The sequence below is a fragment of the Procambarus clarkii genome, chromosome 87 (genome assembly GCF_040958095.1).
Source record: "Procambarus clarkii isolate CNS0578487 chromosome 87, FALCON_Pclarkii_2.0, whole genome shotgun sequence".
NCBI classification, from domain to species: domain Eukaryota; kingdom Metazoa; phylum Arthropoda; class Malacostraca; order Decapoda; family Cambaridae; genus Procambarus; species Procambarus clarkii.
This window is the reverse complement of record NC_091236.1, coordinates 10,666,406-10,683,622: the sequence shown is the minus strand read 5'-3', so window position 1 is coordinate 10,683,622 and position 17,217 is coordinate 10,666,406. Positions and strand designations below refer to the sequence as shown.

At 44.6% G+C, this 17,217-nt stretch overlaps 1 protein-coding gene across 1 annotated transcript; it reads left to right on the top strand.

The window, feature by feature from the left end:
- Nucleotides 1-13,955: 13,955 nt before the first annotated feature.
- On the top strand, nt 13,956-16,191 carry LOC138358897 (uncharacterized). The gene is made up of 2 exons (XM_069317253.1): nt 13,956-14,027; nt 15,793-16,191. The coding sequence occupies exons 1-2, from the start codon at nt 13,956-13,958 to the stop codon at nt 16,189-16,191; spliced, it is 471 nt and encodes a 156-aa protein (XP_069173354.1).
- The last annotated feature ends 1,026 nt before the right edge of the window (nt 16,192-17,217 follow it).

The window sequence follows — 17,217 nt, the reverse complement described above, 5'->3', positions numbered from 1 at the left end:
ATCAAATATAGCAGAAGCTATATTTGATCCTGAGGTCCTGACCCGCCAGAATAATAGACAGATACGGAGACAATAGAAGATTAGAGATAGCAGAAGCTATATTAATTATATCAATTAATAGCTATATTAATTGATATTGAAAACTCACACCCCAGAAGTGACTCGAACCCATACTCCCAGAAGCAACGCATCTGGTATGTACAAGACGCCTTAATCCACTTGACCATCACGACCGGACAAAATGAGGTGATAGCCGAGGCTATTTGAACCACCCCACCGCCGGCACTCGGATAGTTATCTTGGGCATAGCATTTTACCAAATCACCTCATTCTTTGGGGCAACACGTGAGGAACACAAATGCGAACAAGCCTGAATGGTCCCCAGGACATATGCAACTGAAAACTCACACCCCAGAAGTGACTCGAACCCATACTCCCAGAAGCAACGCATCTGGTATGTACAAGACGCCTTAATCCACTTGACCATCACGACCGGACAAAATGAGGTGATAGCCGAGGCTATTTGAACCACCCCACCGCCGGCACTCGGATAGTTATCTTGGGCATAGCATTTTACCAAATCACCTCATTCTTTGGGGCAACACGTGAGGAACACAAATGCGAACAAGCCTGAATGGTCCCCAGGACATATGCAACTGAAAACTCACACCCCAGAAGTGACTCGAACCCATACTCCCAGAAGCAACGCATCTGGTATGTACAAGACGCCTTAATCCACTTGACCATCACGACCGGACAAAATGAGGTGATAGCCGAGGCTATTTGAACCACCCCACCGCCGGCACTCGGATAGTTATCTTGGGCATAGCATTTTACCAAATCACCTCATTCTTTGGGGCAACACGTGAGGAACACAAATGCGAACAAGCCTGAATGGTCCCCAGGACATATGCAACTGAAAACTCACACCCCAGAAGTGACTCGAACCCATACTCCCAGAAGCAACGCATCTGGTATGTACAAGACGCCTTAATCCACTTGACCATCACGACCGGACAAAATGAGGTGATAGCCGAGGCTATTTGAACCACCCCACCGCCGGCACTCGGATAGTTATCTTGGGCATAGCATTTTACCAAATCACCTCATTCTTTGGGGCAACACGTGAGGAACACAAATGCGAACAAGCCTGAATGGTCCCCAGGACATATGCAACTGAAAACTCACACCCCAGAAGTGACTCGAACCCATACTCCCAGAAGCAACGCATCTGGTATGTACAAGACGCCTTAATCCACTTGACCATCACGACCGGACAAAATGAGGTGATAGCCGAGGCTATTTGAACCACCCCACCGCCGGCACTCGGATAGTTATCTTGGGCATAGCATTTTACCAAATCACCTCATTCTTTGGGGCAACACGTGAGGAACACAAATGCGAACAAGCCTGAATGGTCCCCAGGACATATGCAACTGAAAACTCACACCCCAGAAGTGACTCGAACCCATACTCCCAGAAGCAACGTGTTCGCATTTGTGTTCCTCACGTGTTGCCCCAAAGAATGAGGTGATTTGGTAAAATGCTATGCCCAAGATAACTATCCGAGTGCCGGCGGTGGGGTGGTTCAAATAGCCTCGGCTATCACCTCATTTTGTCCGGTCGTGATGGTCAAGTGGATTAAGGCGTCTTGTACATACCAGATGCGTTGCTTCTGGGAGTATGGGTTCGAGTCACTTCTGGGGTGTGAGTTTTCAGTTGCATATGTCCTGGGGACCATTCAGGCTTGTTCGCATTTGTGTTCCTCACGTGTTGCCCCAAAGAATGAGGTGATTTGGTAAAATGCTATGCCCAAGATAACTATCCGAGTGCCGGCGGTGGGGTGGTTCAAATAGCCTCGGCTATCACCTCATTTTGTCCGGTCGTGATGGTCAAGTGGATTAAGGCGTCTTGTACATACCAGATGCGTTGCTTCTGGGAGTATGGGTTCGAGTCACTTCTGGGGTGTGAGTTTTCAGTTGCATATGTCCTGGGGACCATTCAGGCTTGTTCGCATTTGTGTTCCTCACGTGTTGCCCCAAAGAATGAGGTGATTTGGTAAAATGCTATGCCCAAGATAACTATCCGAGTGCCGGCGGTGGGGTGGTTCAAATAGCCTCGGCTATCACCTCATTTTGTCCGGTCGTGATGGTCAAGTGGATTAAGGCGTCTTGTACATACCAGATGCGTTGCTTCTGGGAGTATGGGTTCGAGTCACTTCTGGGGTGTGAGTTTTCAGTTGCATATGTCCTGGGGACCATTCAGGCTTGTTCGCATTTGTGTTCCTCACGTGTTGCCCCAAAGAATGAGGTGATTTGGTAAAATGCTATGCCCAAGATAACTATCCGAGTGCCGGCGGTGGGGTGGTTCAAATAGCCTCGGCTATCACCTCATTTTGTCCGGTCGTGATGGTCAAGTGGATTAAGGCGTCTTGTACATACCAGATGCGTTGCTTCTGGGAGTATGGGTTCGAGTCACTTCTGGGGTGTGAGTTTTCAGTTGCATATGTCCTGGGGACCATTCAGGCTTGTTCGCATTAATTGATATATAAGCTATATCTGTGTCAGATTAAACACACTTATCCAATTATCAACATTCCCCTTTTTAGGCCTAGTTAGTAAGGCGCGCAGTTTCAGATTAGGCAATTATTATTTTAGAATTATTTTCACTATATTCTCGCATTTTTTTTTACGTGTGATATTGACATATTTGAATGATTACTTAAGTTATCACAAATTGGTCGAATTTTATTTAAGTTAGAGATACTGGGAAGCACTCGGCCGATAAGGTGAGGTTGTTAAGAATGTTTTAGTTAAAGATATATAAAATACAAGAGTTGAATTTATCTATCAAATGCAAAGACATTTTTTCCGAAAAAAGTAATTAATAGGGGAATTCAGCAATTCTGGAAAAAGCACACACACACACACACACACACACACACACACACACACACACACACACACACACACACACACACACACACACACACACACACACACACAAACACACACTCACAGCTGTTGAATGACAGTTGAGAGGCGGGAGTTGATTGACAGTTGAGAGGCGGGCCGAAAGAGCAAAGCTCAACCCCCGCAAGCACAACTAGGTGAATACAACTAGGTGAATACACACACACACACACACGAGGGATGATTACACAGTAATTACCTTAGCCTTGACCGGTGTCACGTGGTTCATGACTCTTGTCACTGACAATCAGTGTATTTGAATACGCAGTCACAGGAAGAGCCGCCCCCGAGGCGCAGAGGAACAATCACACTGTTACCCCTTTTTCTGAGTCCTCCTCTTCCTCCGTCTCCTGGTACTCAAGTGCAGGTCACGCCAAACAGTAAGCCAGAGGCCAGATTCACGAAAGCACTTACGCAAGCACTTACGAACCTGTACATCTTTCCTCAATCTTTGACGGCTTTGTTTCCAATTATTAAACAGTTTACAAGCATGACAACTTGCCAATCAACTGTTGTTATTGTTATAAACAGCCTCCTGGTGCTTCGGAGCTCATTAACTGTTTAATAATTGTAAACAAAGCCGCCAAAGATTGAGGAAAGATGTACAGGTTCGTAAGTGCTTGCGTAACTGCTTCGTGAATCTGGCCCCAGGTTGATACCAGAGTTGGCGGTCAGATCAACCAGGTTGTTAGACCCCGCTCTTCGCAGTCTGGGGCCTGAGTTAGTCTCCGGACGGGTTATCTTATCTTGAGGTTATCTTGAGATGATTTCGGGGCTTTAGTGTCCCCGCGGCCCGGTCCTCGACCAGGCCTCCACCCCCAGGAAGCAGCCCGTGACAGCTGACTAACACCCAGGTACCTATTTTTGCTGCTAGGTAACAGGGGGATAGGGTGAAAGAAACTTTGCCCATTGTTTCTCGCCGGCGCCTGGGATCGAACCCAGGACCACAGGATCACAAGTCCAGCGTGCTGTCCGCTCGGCCGACCGGCTCCCGGGTTATGTTAAGTATACTCCTTCACAGGTGATTATCTTAACTAATGACCCCATTCAATGGCATTATGTGCGGTTTGGGAGCTTGCCTCTACGTGTGTTTTATGATGTAGTTCGCTCATCTCTGTTTCAACTTCAGTCTTATGAAATGGTCCTTTAAATGCGTAACTGCTTCTTCACAAGCCTTTAAAGGGGTTTTCTCTCCAGAACTAAATTTCTGGGGATGAGGCTTAACTATCACTTGACAAACACCTCCAAAGGATACCTGATCACCCATAGGCTGTGGATCATACGTCAGGCTGCGAGCAGCCGCGTCCAACAGCCTGGTTGATCAGTCCAGCAACCCAGGAGGCCTGGTCGACGACCGGTGATAATATTGGTGACAATATTCCGCATCAACAAGTCAGAAAATTCTCTCTCCTTGCTTTATCTTTATTACCTACGGACACATAAAATTAATCAAGGTGAGAGAGAGAGAGAGAGAGAGAGAGAGAGAGAGAGAGAGAGAGAGAGAGAGAGAGAGAGAGAGAGAGAGAGAGAGAGAGAGAGAGAGAGAGAGAGAGAGAGAGAGAGAGAGACAGACAGACAGACAGACAGACAGATAGACAGAGCAACAGTTATTGAGTCCCACGTGGCTGTGGAGAGGCTCTTAAGAGTCCTAACTCTTAGATACACACCTGGAGCCAGGTAACTTGTCTTGTGAGTGGCTCAAATCTCTCTCTCTGTCTGTCTCTCTCTCTCTCTGTCTACCCACTCTCCTGTCAGTCTTCCCGCTCAGCATATCTACGTGTCTAGACCTTCCGTCCATATCCATATACTGTCTCTCTGCCTGCCGCTCGTCTGCACATCTCTTGATCAGATCCTGAAGACAACTTGAGTAAACAGCCTGACATCTACATATATCATATATATCACTACACATGTCCCTACATATGTCACTTCTGGGCACCAGAGCTTGACAAAACGAATTTGTCACGTAGGACGAAGATGATGAATATGATGATGAGCACCAACACCAGCTCCGCTATCATCTAGATATCATGTCTATAATGATGATAATCTTTCTGTTATCAGTGCTGGTGATGGTGTTATCAACAGCTTCTCCCGCCTCTCTGAGAACTCCACATTCCTTCCCGGTAATGGCAGAGCAACTCACCATCTTCTTCTTGAGCTTATCTTGAGATGATTTCGGGGCTTAGTGTCCCCCGCGGCCCGGTCCTCGACTAGGCCTCCACCCCCCAGGAAGCAGACAGCTGACTAACTCCAAGGTACCTATTTACTGCTAGATAACAGGGGGCATGAGGGTGAAAGAAACTCTGCCCATTGTTTCTCGCCGGCGCTCGGGATCGAACCCGGGACCACAGGATCACGCGTCCAGTGTTCTGTCCGCTCAGCCACCGGCTCCCTACAAGCGACACAAATCAACAAATCCCACAGTCGCGAGGACTCTATATATTCCATTTGATGAACAAATCCACAAGGGCTATGACGGGGATTCGAACCTGCGTCCGGGAGCATCCCAGACACTGCCTAAATCAACTGAGCTACGACAGGGGTTCCATGTGATGCTTGGAATAGCTATTCAAGCAACCAGTCCTCCTAAAAAGAATGTCACTTTAGGCTCGTATGCGCGATATGGCTAAATTTGGACGTAATTTGAAATGAAATCGACTCACAAAAGTGACGTTCTGTTCCGTTTTCTATTTGAGTCGTCCGGCGTACGCGCAGACGTTATAAGAGGACACTTTAAATTAACGTTTTTCATAACGTTTTGAAACTTTATGAGAATTTCCTGCCCACCTAACCTATCAGAGGACCCTTAACTTACTGTTGGTGAAAAAAAAAAATCCCACATTTATTTTAATTTTTTTTTCAATTTCAAATTACGTCCAAATTCGGCCATACGAGCAAACGGCCAAAAGCGACGTTCTTTTTAAGAGGACAGGTTGATTCAAGATCTTGTAGCGTCGCCTACTGACGTTCCGACGGGTTGTAACTGGTGGGGGATGGTTGTGAGTGGAGGTTGTTAGTGGGGGGATGGTTGTGGGGGAGGAGGTTATAGGGGTTGTAAGTGGGGTGGAGCATACAGTCACTACTGCTGTGAAATATTACAGTCACTACATATTTACTTGTTCTTTCTTGATACCTTTTGTGAAATTCGTCTTTAAATATACATTTCATCCTCTGTAATCTATTGTAATCACAAAAATTTTTTCTGTAATCTACTATACTCACAAAAATCTACTTGGTTCATCACAAAAGGCTTTAAACCTACTGCATTCATCATAAAAAAGTAATTAATTCATCATAAAAAAAACTAATTGATTCATTACAAAAAACTACCTGATTCATCACAAAAGAATATAAATCTTCTTGATTCATCAAAAAAAAAAACCATGAATCTACTTGATTCATCAAGTATCACAGTAGTATAAACCTACTTGATTCATCACAAAAAGATATTAAATCTACTCTTAATCATACAAATCTATTTACAAATTTACAAAACCGGTTCCCTAATCACCAATAAGGTTAAATTACTATTTTATTTACCGGAAGTAAATTTTTACTTACAGGAAGCCAAGCTACAAATTGATTACTTTCTTGACCAGAAAAGTTCCCAAACTACCTCATCTACCTAATCTTTTAGATCTACTTCAATCATGCAAAGATTGGAGATCTAATTTATTCATATGGATCTACATCACTAGTGGAAAGAAATTCTAGATATATACTCTAATCATATTACACTGACAAGAGATCTATTTCATCAGTAACCAGTAAAATTAGATCTACTTTATTGATAACAAAGTAATTTCTACTTCAGTAATGTTTAGTTCTAATTTGTTACTTCACAACAACAGATCTACTTCATTCATAATAATCCGGTTATTTGATCTACTTCATTCATAAGAATCCGGTTATAGATCTTACTCATTCATTACAATCTACTTCATTCATAACAATCTAGTTATTAATATAGGCATATTTCATTTATAGCCTCATAATTGATATACTTCACTTATAACAAAGTCAGTTAACGATATACTTTAATCAAAATAAGACTGGTTATAGATATATTTCATTCATAAAATGTACGATCAAAGATATATTTCATTCATAAAATTTCTAATTAAAGATATATTTCATTCATAAAATTTCTAATTAAAGATATATTTCATTCATAAAATGTTCGATTAAAGATATATTTCATTCATAAAATATTAAAACAGATATAGTTTAAAGATCTAGTTTACTCATAAAATGTAAAGATATGTTTCATTCATAACATGTCCTGTTGTGTGTTTACTCATTCACAGGGAGTTCATCGCAGATAACAGAGATAGCTACGAAATGTTATCTTGAGAAAAAGATAACATGTGACCTTATATTCAGTTTACTTGGAGAGAGAGAGAGAGAGAGAGAGAGAGAGAGAGAGAGAGAGAGAGAGAGAGAGAGAGAGAGAGAGAGAGAGAGAGACAGACAGAGAGACAGAGAGAAAATGGGCAGCGGATTGGGAAACAGGTGACAGACCTGAATAGGGAAATAGGGGACGGACTCAAATAGATTAAGAAATATTTTGACATACATACCTGGAGACTTTTTGAAATTAATGACAGGAAAATCTATAGAGTGGTATAAGGGTGGCAGATATCTCTACATTGGAAAATGGCAGACATAAATTGGGATTTTTTTTTTTTTTTTTACAAACAAGTGGATTGGGAATGGATTGGAAAAGTGACAGGCTAAACATCTGGGGGGAATTAAAACTAATTTAAAGACATGTGAATTGGGAAATGGTTGAAAATTTCTGACATAATTTTGGTATTTGTAATTGGCTACCATATGTAGCCAATTAGCAAATGATCACAGACACATGGAATCGGAAATGGATGACACATGGATAAATGGGGAAAAACAAATAGACAACACACATTATGCACAAATAATGATTGAAATAGGGTAACAGACGCTTGTTAATAGGGAAAGCGATAACACTTTTGTAAATTGAAAAAAACGTTCGGGGCTGGAAAATAATGGATAAATAATGGGAAATAGGTGAATAGGATAGGAAATTATAGAATTATAGAAATTATAGATATAGAATAGGAAAATAGGTGAAATAGGAAAATAATGAATAAAATAAATGGTAGGCACGATAATGGTTAACGGAATAGGTTAATAGGGGCAACGGGACACGAAAACCAAGATTACTTACGGGCTATCTTGAGGTTATCTTGAGATGATTTCGGGGCTTTAGTGTCCCCACGGCCCGGTCCTCGACCAGGCCTCCACCCCCAGGAAGCAGCAGCCCGTGACAGCTGACTAACACCCAGGTACCTATTTTACTGCTAGGTAACAGGGGGCATTGAGTGAAAGAAACTTTGCCCATTGTTTCTCGCCGGCGCCTGAGATCGAACCCAGGACCACAGGACCACAAGTCCAGTGTGCTGTCCGCTCGGCCGACCAGCTCCCCTAGGGATCACCATAGCCCATGCTACATGGACACTTCGTTCTAAATCTAAAACAACATTAGACAATGCATATTACGAAATGGATTGTCACAGGTTGATTAGGTACGTTAGCAATAGGATTGGATTGGATAACGAAGCTGAGAACATACCTTGATTGGAAATTATGTGAAAGTACATATTATACAACCAATCATGCAAACATTATACTACTCATAGCGATTATTTGTCGAACGTTGGAAAATATTGCATCCAAAAAAGTCCCTTTTTGTACTATTAAGTTTATAGAAGGCATGTAGAAGTAGGCCAACAATGAAACCTAATCTTTAGTAGGCCTAATACACACACGTATATACTAAATTAGGCCTAAAAATGGCATATATTAGACCTAGGAATGGTTAGGTAAGATTTTTTCAGCCTGTCTTTTGCAGTTTGTGAACAGAACAAAACGTGAACATTTGAGTGGCCGCAACAGTCCACTTTTGTACGTTCAGCCAATAGTTCAATCTAGCCGGTCGGCCGAGCGGACAGCACGCTGGACTTGTGATCCTGTGGTCCTGGGTTCGATCCCAGGCGCCGGCGAGAAACAATGGGTAGAGTTTCTTTCACCCTATGCCCCCTGTTACCTAGCAGTAAAATAGGTACCTGGGTGTTAGTCAGCTGTCACGGGCTGCTTCCTGGGGGTGGAGGCCTGGTCGAGGACCGGGCCGCGGGGACCTAAAGCCCCAAAATCATCTCAAGATAACCTCAAGATTGCCGGTTAGGTTAATGAGCATTTGCCCTTTGTTGATGAGGACGGCTGTCACATGAGGCCCAAATATGAACTATGTGAATCTTTAGGTCGAAATACCGACCCATATCCGTCCTCTCAACCAGGAGACCAGATTCACGAAGCAGTTACGCAACCACTTACGAACGTGTACATCTTTCCTCAATCTTTGACGTCTTTGGTTACATTTATTAAACAGTTTACAGGCATGAAAACTTGCCAATCAACTGTTGTTATTGTTATAAACAGCCTCCTGGTGCTTCGGAGCTCATTAACTGTTTAATAATTGTAAACAAAGCCGCCAAAGATTGAGAAAAGATGGACAGGTTCGTAAGTGCTTGCGTATCGGCTTCGTGAATCTGGCCCCCAGGATATTAACAATCCATCTTCCATCCCAAGGCTGTAAGTCAAAACTGACAGACACACACGTAGATTTTAATGTCAGTATTTGACTTATGTGAACTCAAAAGAGTCTCAGGATAATAATGGGACAGAAATCACCCACTGACCACGACGCAGGAGAGCCTTTTGGGCACGAAATAGCCTTACAGGGGAGAGAACATGACTCAAGCGGCTCAGGTAAGAATGTGAATTCAGTAATTAGTCATAGTCATAGAGAATGTGAATATGGAAAAGGGCGCCATCCTTGGCCGCAATATGAACAAGGTACCGGTGTTATCCAGAGCCTGGTACTGACTTGTACCTTTGGAGGGTACTAACATTAGCTACAGCATGGTACTGACTTGTACCTTTGCAGGGTACTAACACTAGCTACAGCATGGTACAGACTTGTACCTTTGCAGGGTAGTAACATTAGCTACAACATGGTACAGACTTGTACCTTTGCAGGGTAGTAACATTAGCTACAGCATGGTACAGACTTGTACCTTTGGAGGGTACTAACATTAGCTACAGCATGGTACAGACTTGTACCTTTGCAGGGTAGTAACATTAGCTACAGCATGGTACTGACTTGTACCTTTGGAGGGTACTAACATTAGCTACAGCATGGTACTGACTTGTACCTTTGGAGGGTACTAACACTAGCTACAGCATGGTACAGACTTGTACCTTTGTAGGGTACTAACATTAGCTACAGCATGGTACTGACTTGTACCTTTGCAGGGTAGTAACATTAGCTACAGCATGGTACAGACTTGTACCTTTGGAGGGTACTAACATTAGCTACAGCACGGTACAGACTTGTACCTTTGGAGGGTACTAACATTAGCTACAGCACGGTACAGACACAAGGGTACTAACATTAGCTACAGCATGGTACAGACACAAGGGTACTAACATTAGCTACAGCATGGTACAGACACAAGGGTACTAACATTAGCTACAGCATGGTACAGACACAAGGGTACTAACATTAGCTACAGCATGGTACAGACACAAGGGTACTAACATTAGCTACAGCACGGTACAGACACAAGGGTACTAACATTAGCTACAGCATGGTACAGACACAAGGGTACTAACATTAGCTACAGCACGGTACAGACACAAGGGTACTAACATTAGCTACAGCATGGTACAGACACAAGGGTACTAACATTAGCTACAGCACGGTACAGACACAAGGGTACTAACATTAGCTACAGCATGGTACAGACACAAGGGTACTAACATTAGCTACAGCATGGTACAGACACCAGAACAGCGTCATTTGCCACAATGCTGGCGGGAGTCCGGATTAAACTTAAGTGGATTAAATAGCCGGAATTAAGTGGTCGATCAAGCGGAGGACTCGCTTCTTGCAGATCGGCGTTCGATCCCCAATGGTCCCAAAAGTGTTGGGCACCATTCCATCCCTCCGTCCTTTCCCAGGACAAGATGTAACAGAAGTACTAAAGGACACATACATATGTTATCTTGAGGTTATCTTGAGATGATTTCGGGGCTTTAGTGCCCCCGCGGCCCGGTCCTCGACCAGGCCTCCACCCCCAGGAAGCAGCCCGTGACAGCTGACTAACACCCAGGTACCTATTTACTGCTAGGTAACAGGGGGTCATCAGGCTGAAAGAAACTACCCATTGTGTCTCTCCAGCGTCCAGGATCAAACCCGGGACCACAGGATCACGCGTCCAGTGTTCTGTCCGTTACAGTCACTAGTGGACACCACATATGAGGGACACAGGATACATAGCAGCACCACCGGGTACCACACATGATTCACTAAACGAGGAGACCAACACGAGAGAACTATCTCTAATATTATTGAGGCAGCTATGGAAAGTCTCTCAATAATGTGAGTCTCCCCGAAATCATCTCAAGATAACCTCAAGATAACCTCCCAGTTAGGAGGAAGACAAGAGAGGGAGAGAGAGAGAGAGAGAGAGAGAGAGAGAGAGAGAGAGAGAGAGAGAGAGAGAGAGAGAGAGAGAGAGAGAGAGAGAGAGAGACAGAGAGAGAGAGAGAGAGAGAGAGAGAGAGAGAGAGAGAGAGAGAGAGAGAGAGAGAGAGAGAGAGAGAGGGAGAGAGAGAGAGAGAGAGAGAAACTTAGTGAAATATATTGAGAGACTCAGATAGAGAGAGACGTATGAACATCATTAATAATAAAATATAGCAATATCTAATTACGATAAGTGGCTGCAATTGTCTTGAAAAAAGGCACTTAATGACCCAACAGCTTGATTCAAGCCGCCGGGAGAAGCAAACGGACAAGCAACAGAAACTTCAGCGCCCAGCGAGGCAATTTATATCTTGGATGGGGAAGTTTGATACTTAATTGAGCATGGCGGGCCACGCGACGCACCTAGCAAGCAAGGCGAGCAAGAATCATAGCTCACTAGTCCACGCTTCTCACACGCAGACCAGCGGGCGTTCCGTATTTTGTATAATACTTAAGTTTGAGTTGCATCTTGAGTATGGAACTCTGTCATGCACAGAATGCTTCGTCTACCCCCACCCTCCCCCCCCCACCCCACCCCAACCCAATCCGCCACCACCTTCCATCTCAGACAAGAGAAGTCTAGGACAATTCTTCGTAAATCATGTCTCTTTTTTAGCTGATATCGGAGGCCTTACTGTTATATATATATTCAGAATAAACCCCAACCTGCTCCAATCAGAAGACACTCAGAAGACAGTATCAACAACTCAAGACGCTCAGCCATTCTGGAGTCTCACTGTGGATATACATCAAGAAATTTACTCCATCCGCGATCATTGATTCCTCGGCTCGCTCTCATTTGAAAATTCGGTCAAGTGTCCATATGAAGGACACAGTGGTGGATCCTGCTTTACCTTGTATCTAATGTGAATTATATATTTAAATCAAAAACAAAAATTCTGATAAAAATATATATACATTTCAATGAACAAGAAACAAAGACACAAATGTAGCGTTTTTGTGTGTGTGTGTGTGTGTGTGTGTGTGTGTGTGTGTGTGTGTGGGTGTGGGTGTGTGTGTGTGTGTGTGTGTGTGGGTGTGGGTGTGTGTGTGTGTGTGTGTGTGTGTGCGTGTGTTCATGGTAGGTTTAAACTGGCTTACTCTGCCATATCTTGACATGGTTGTTGTCAAGTCAGACACCATCATAAAGGCTGCCTGGTTAGCCTGTCTGTCTGTCACACACACACACACACACACACACACACACACACACACACACACACACACACACACACACACACACACACACACACACACACACATAACATTACTGTGATGCATTAACTTAACAAGCCAGGTACAGAGGAAGCTGATTAAGGCAGACCTCTCCGCATGACATTACAGAGCCGTCGAGGAGTAGTACAGTGAACAAGCCACACCACTTCAGAACAAGCCAGTTCAAGCCACTCTGCTACAATAACCCCCCTCCAACCCCGCTACTGACCCAAGCATGTGATGTTATACACATCAACCTATTTATATTCTTATCATCAGAGAGAGAGAAGAATAGGAGAAAGAGGGAGAGAGGGAGAGAAAGATACAAAGGTAGAAATAGGACAATTAGGGAGAGAGAGAGAGTACCACCTTTAGCTAAAAATGGGGAACCTCATAGCCTCGGAGAAATAGATACAAATATCATCAAAGGGTATTTTGTATGTCCCTACCATTACAAGTTTAAATTCTCTTGCATTACCACTTCCTGTCCTTGTTAATGTGACTGGTATATAGCAGCCACACGAACAATGAGGCTAAGTACACCGAACTACCAAAACGTTCATCTGTTAGATACCAGGATGTTATGTTGTTATAGATTCAGCTACTCGGAACAAGTTCCAAGTAGCACGGGCTATGGTGAGCCCGTAGTGGGCTTATCTGGCACAGGAGCGGTGGTGTATATCCCCACCAAACAGTCAGTTGACCGTCAATCGAAACGAAGGTCTTGAAACACCAATGTCAGTAGGTATAAGTTGACCTCTGACCTCTAACAAGGGGTCAGAGGTCATCTTCTCAAACCTACACTGTATCACACAAGTAGGCCTCTTTCACCCCCATAAGCTCCTACCAAAAAAACTATTCGCTAAATGTATCGAATTTAGCAGTGTCTCCGCTTCCTTCGTGTATAGCAAAGGTAATTTTAACTTGAAAAACACATTTTGCATTAAAACAAAAGATAATACAGACATCCTTAATGTTACGGTCTCGTCACCGTCGTCTGAGTGTAGAGTGACAATTCCAGCGCCATCTATGAGTCTGCACTCAAACTCCTCTGATATTGGACGTTACGTGGACAACGCCATCTATTGGCGTTACAGCGTTCTGTTCCCTGCCCTGGTTAGCAAGAGGGGTCGATGTAGATGACTTCTGGTGGATGGCAGCTCACGATCAGCGCCATCTTTTGTGCTAAAGAGCATAATGTCAACTCCCCGGTGAGTGAGTGTTATCCCATGGTTTCCCCAGTGTACAGTCTATGTAACTGATGACGTTTATGTCCACAGAGGTGAGGTGTAGAGGCAGTCGTACTGAAGAGGGCAGTTTACCTTGGGCAGTCCACGTACTCTCCGCCTGGTCATGGAAGAAGACTGAGTAAGCTGCCGTTGATCTACGCAGTGTGTTAGTTGCTATATAACGTAGTGTTGGTAACGATCGGCGTACCCGGGAATTGGTTTAGGAGAGTAACGGTCAACAGTGAGGTTCCTGTTGTAAAGTGCCGCTAGCCGTTTGCTAGAGGCTTCTACTGGGGTTAGCTACCCCTGTATACGGTTCTTTGTGTGACCCGGATCAGCGTGTGGCTGAGGTCCTCTGCCAGCAAGGGGCTGGAGAGCGATAGTGGGGTATAGGCACCTCGTGAGACTGTGTCGGTGGCCCGGCCCACAGAGAACGTGAACTCGCCAGTGTTTCCCAGTACGAGTGGACAAGGTCCTGGGTGGTGGAAACGCTGGGGTTGGCGAACACTGTATGTCAGCGCTTTTGGGTGTCCTGAGTGAAAGCGACATCACTGTACATTAGTGTAGAAATAATATATTTTAACGGTGAAGATAAATACACTGGTTAAGGGAATAGTGTTTTGTTCATCCGCCCTTTTCCTTACTGCACTATATTGCCAATTCTTGAAAGCGTACTATCGACTTGGGGTCAGATACAATAAACTAGATTCATCCATCTAGTGCCTGGTTACAGACCTGGTTACACGTCTATAGTGGCCGTAACACTTAATATGTTTGATGACATCTCCAACACACATCCTAGCATATATATATATACATATATCCATCATACATACCATATCATTATTCCAAGTTACAATTAAGACTGGCACTAGATTCACTAGCGCCTGGGGTCACAGGTAAACATATTCACGAAAGAGGGGATTGACTCACACATCTCACGCCATGAATATGTAGGTGATCTAGCGTCTGATGAGTCAGTTCACCCTCCATGAGTGAGTTTCGATGTGTATAAATAGTTGGTTGGATTGGGTCAATAGCCCCTACACAGCTTCTGTTAATTCCTATGTTGTTAAATATACAAACTCACAACCACAGTATTCTAACAGCAGTATTTCACTATAACGTTTGGAAATAATGTTGTAGTTAGGTTAGGTTGTGTGTTAGTTGGGAACTACGAAACAAGGTTGTGGTTACGTTGTGAGTTGGTTGTGACGTCTCTGAATACAACTTAACAGATACAGTTATTTAACCTAGGAATGATAATACTTATCACAAAATTAACTATAAATAATATTTATCATCACATTAAGACAAAAAATAGTTTTATCTAAACATTAGAATATATGTTAATTTCTCCCTTCGAGAAATACGGGGGGGGGGGGGTACGAGAAAAAGGAACCAAGATATAAGGACAATGAACTGGGTTATGAGGAAAAGCAATTAGGATATACGAGGACACGGTACAAGGAGCTAAATAGGACAGAGGGAGGTATTGGTGCCTAACCACTTGGACCATCGGGGGATCGAGCACAAACCTGCAGAAGCGGGGGTCCAAGTGGATGATAAATGAGACAGAAAAATTCAATTCGAGGAGGAGTAAGTAGGGTAGCGTGCGGCAGAATGAGGAGGTTAATATATAGTAATTATGATATTCATGCTGAGGCAGCATCCATCGGAGGATCAGTGATGCTCTCCAGCATCCCATGGGAGATCAGATGCTGTCCAACATCTCACGGGAGAGCAGAGTGATGCTGTCCAACATCTCACGGGAGATCAGAGTGATGCTGTCCAACATCTCACGGGAGATCAGAGTGATGCTGTCCAACATCTCACGGGAGATCAGAGTGATGCTGTCCAACATCTCACAGGAGAGCAGAGTGATGCTGTCCAACATCTCACAGGAGAGCAGAGTGATGCTGTCCAACATCTCACAGGAGAGCAGAGTGATGCTGTCCAACATCTCACGGGAGATCAGAGTGATGCTGTCCAACATCTCACAGGAGAGCAGAGTGATGCTGTCCAACATCCTCCGGGAGAAGGCCAGAGTGAAAGCAGCATCCTTGGGATAAAAACCAGAGTGAAACCAGCATCCTTGGGAGAAGACCAGAGTGAAAGCAGCATCCTCGGAAGAAAACCAGAGTGAAAGCAGCATCCTCAGGAGAAACCCAGAGTGAAAGCAGCATCCCCGGGAGAAAATCAGAGTGAACAACATTACAGAACAGAATTAAGAGGTGTGTGTGTTGGCTGAAATGAGCTGAAAGAGAGAGAGAGAGAGAGAGAGAGAGAGAGAGAGAGAGAGAGAGAGAGAGAGAGAGAGAGAGAGAGAGAGAGAGAGAGACAGTCAGAGAGACACACACACACAAGGCGATATAGCCCACAACATTACGCTAGCCAGGAGTCAAGAGGGAAGTCTTAGCCGGCCGAACCAGCTCTGCTTAATTTACAAGGGGAGGCAGGGAGTGGGGAAGGGCGGGGAGGAGGGCACAGCAGGAGCATGACAATACTGTAATGTCGTGTACTTGCCAATGGTGGGAGAGGACGTGGGATGTGACACACAGACCAGCCAGTTCGCGCCGGTCCTCACCGCTCGTTCCCGCCTTTCCTGTCTTCGACGTGGCGGCAGGACCACGTGGCCTCAATGTCCCCAGCAAACACACGAAGTGGAAGCGCCAATTATTTCAACTAGGGAGCCGGTCGGCCGAGCGGACAGCACACTTGACTTGTGATCCTGTGATCCTGGGTTCGATCCCAGGCGCCGGCGAGAAACCATGGGCAGAGTTTCTTTCACCCTATGCCCCTGTTACCTAGCAGTAAAATAGGTACCTGGGTGTTAGGCAGCTGTCACGGGCTGCTTCCTGGGGGTGGAGGCCTGGTCGAGGACCGGGCTGCGGGGACACTAAAGCCCCGAAATCATCTCAAGATAACCACTCAAGAATCAAGATGACATTAATAGTGGAGGTTGTATTTGTCGGGAATTCTCCCATATATTCCTAGGGGGTTTTTGACCCAGTTGTCATCGGGAGATTAGCTCCATTTGCTTCTATGTGGTCTGAAACTTATCATCTAGGTTAGGTCTCCGTGGTGTAGTGGTAAGACACTCGCCTGGCGTTCCGCGAGCGCTATGTCATGGGTTCGTATCCTGGCCGGGGAGGATTTACTGGGCGCAATT

Excerpts from the sequence above, each read along its gene's own strand:
- LOC138358897 (XM_069317253.1), top strand. The coding sequence starts at position 13,956 with ATGACTTCTGGTGGATGGCAGCTCACGATCAGCGCCATCTTTTGTGCT. Across the intron at positions 14,028-15,792 it reads AGCATAATGTCAACTCCCCG|AGTGATGCTGTCCAACATCT; the intron begins GTGAGTGAGTGT and ends ACGGGAGAGCAG.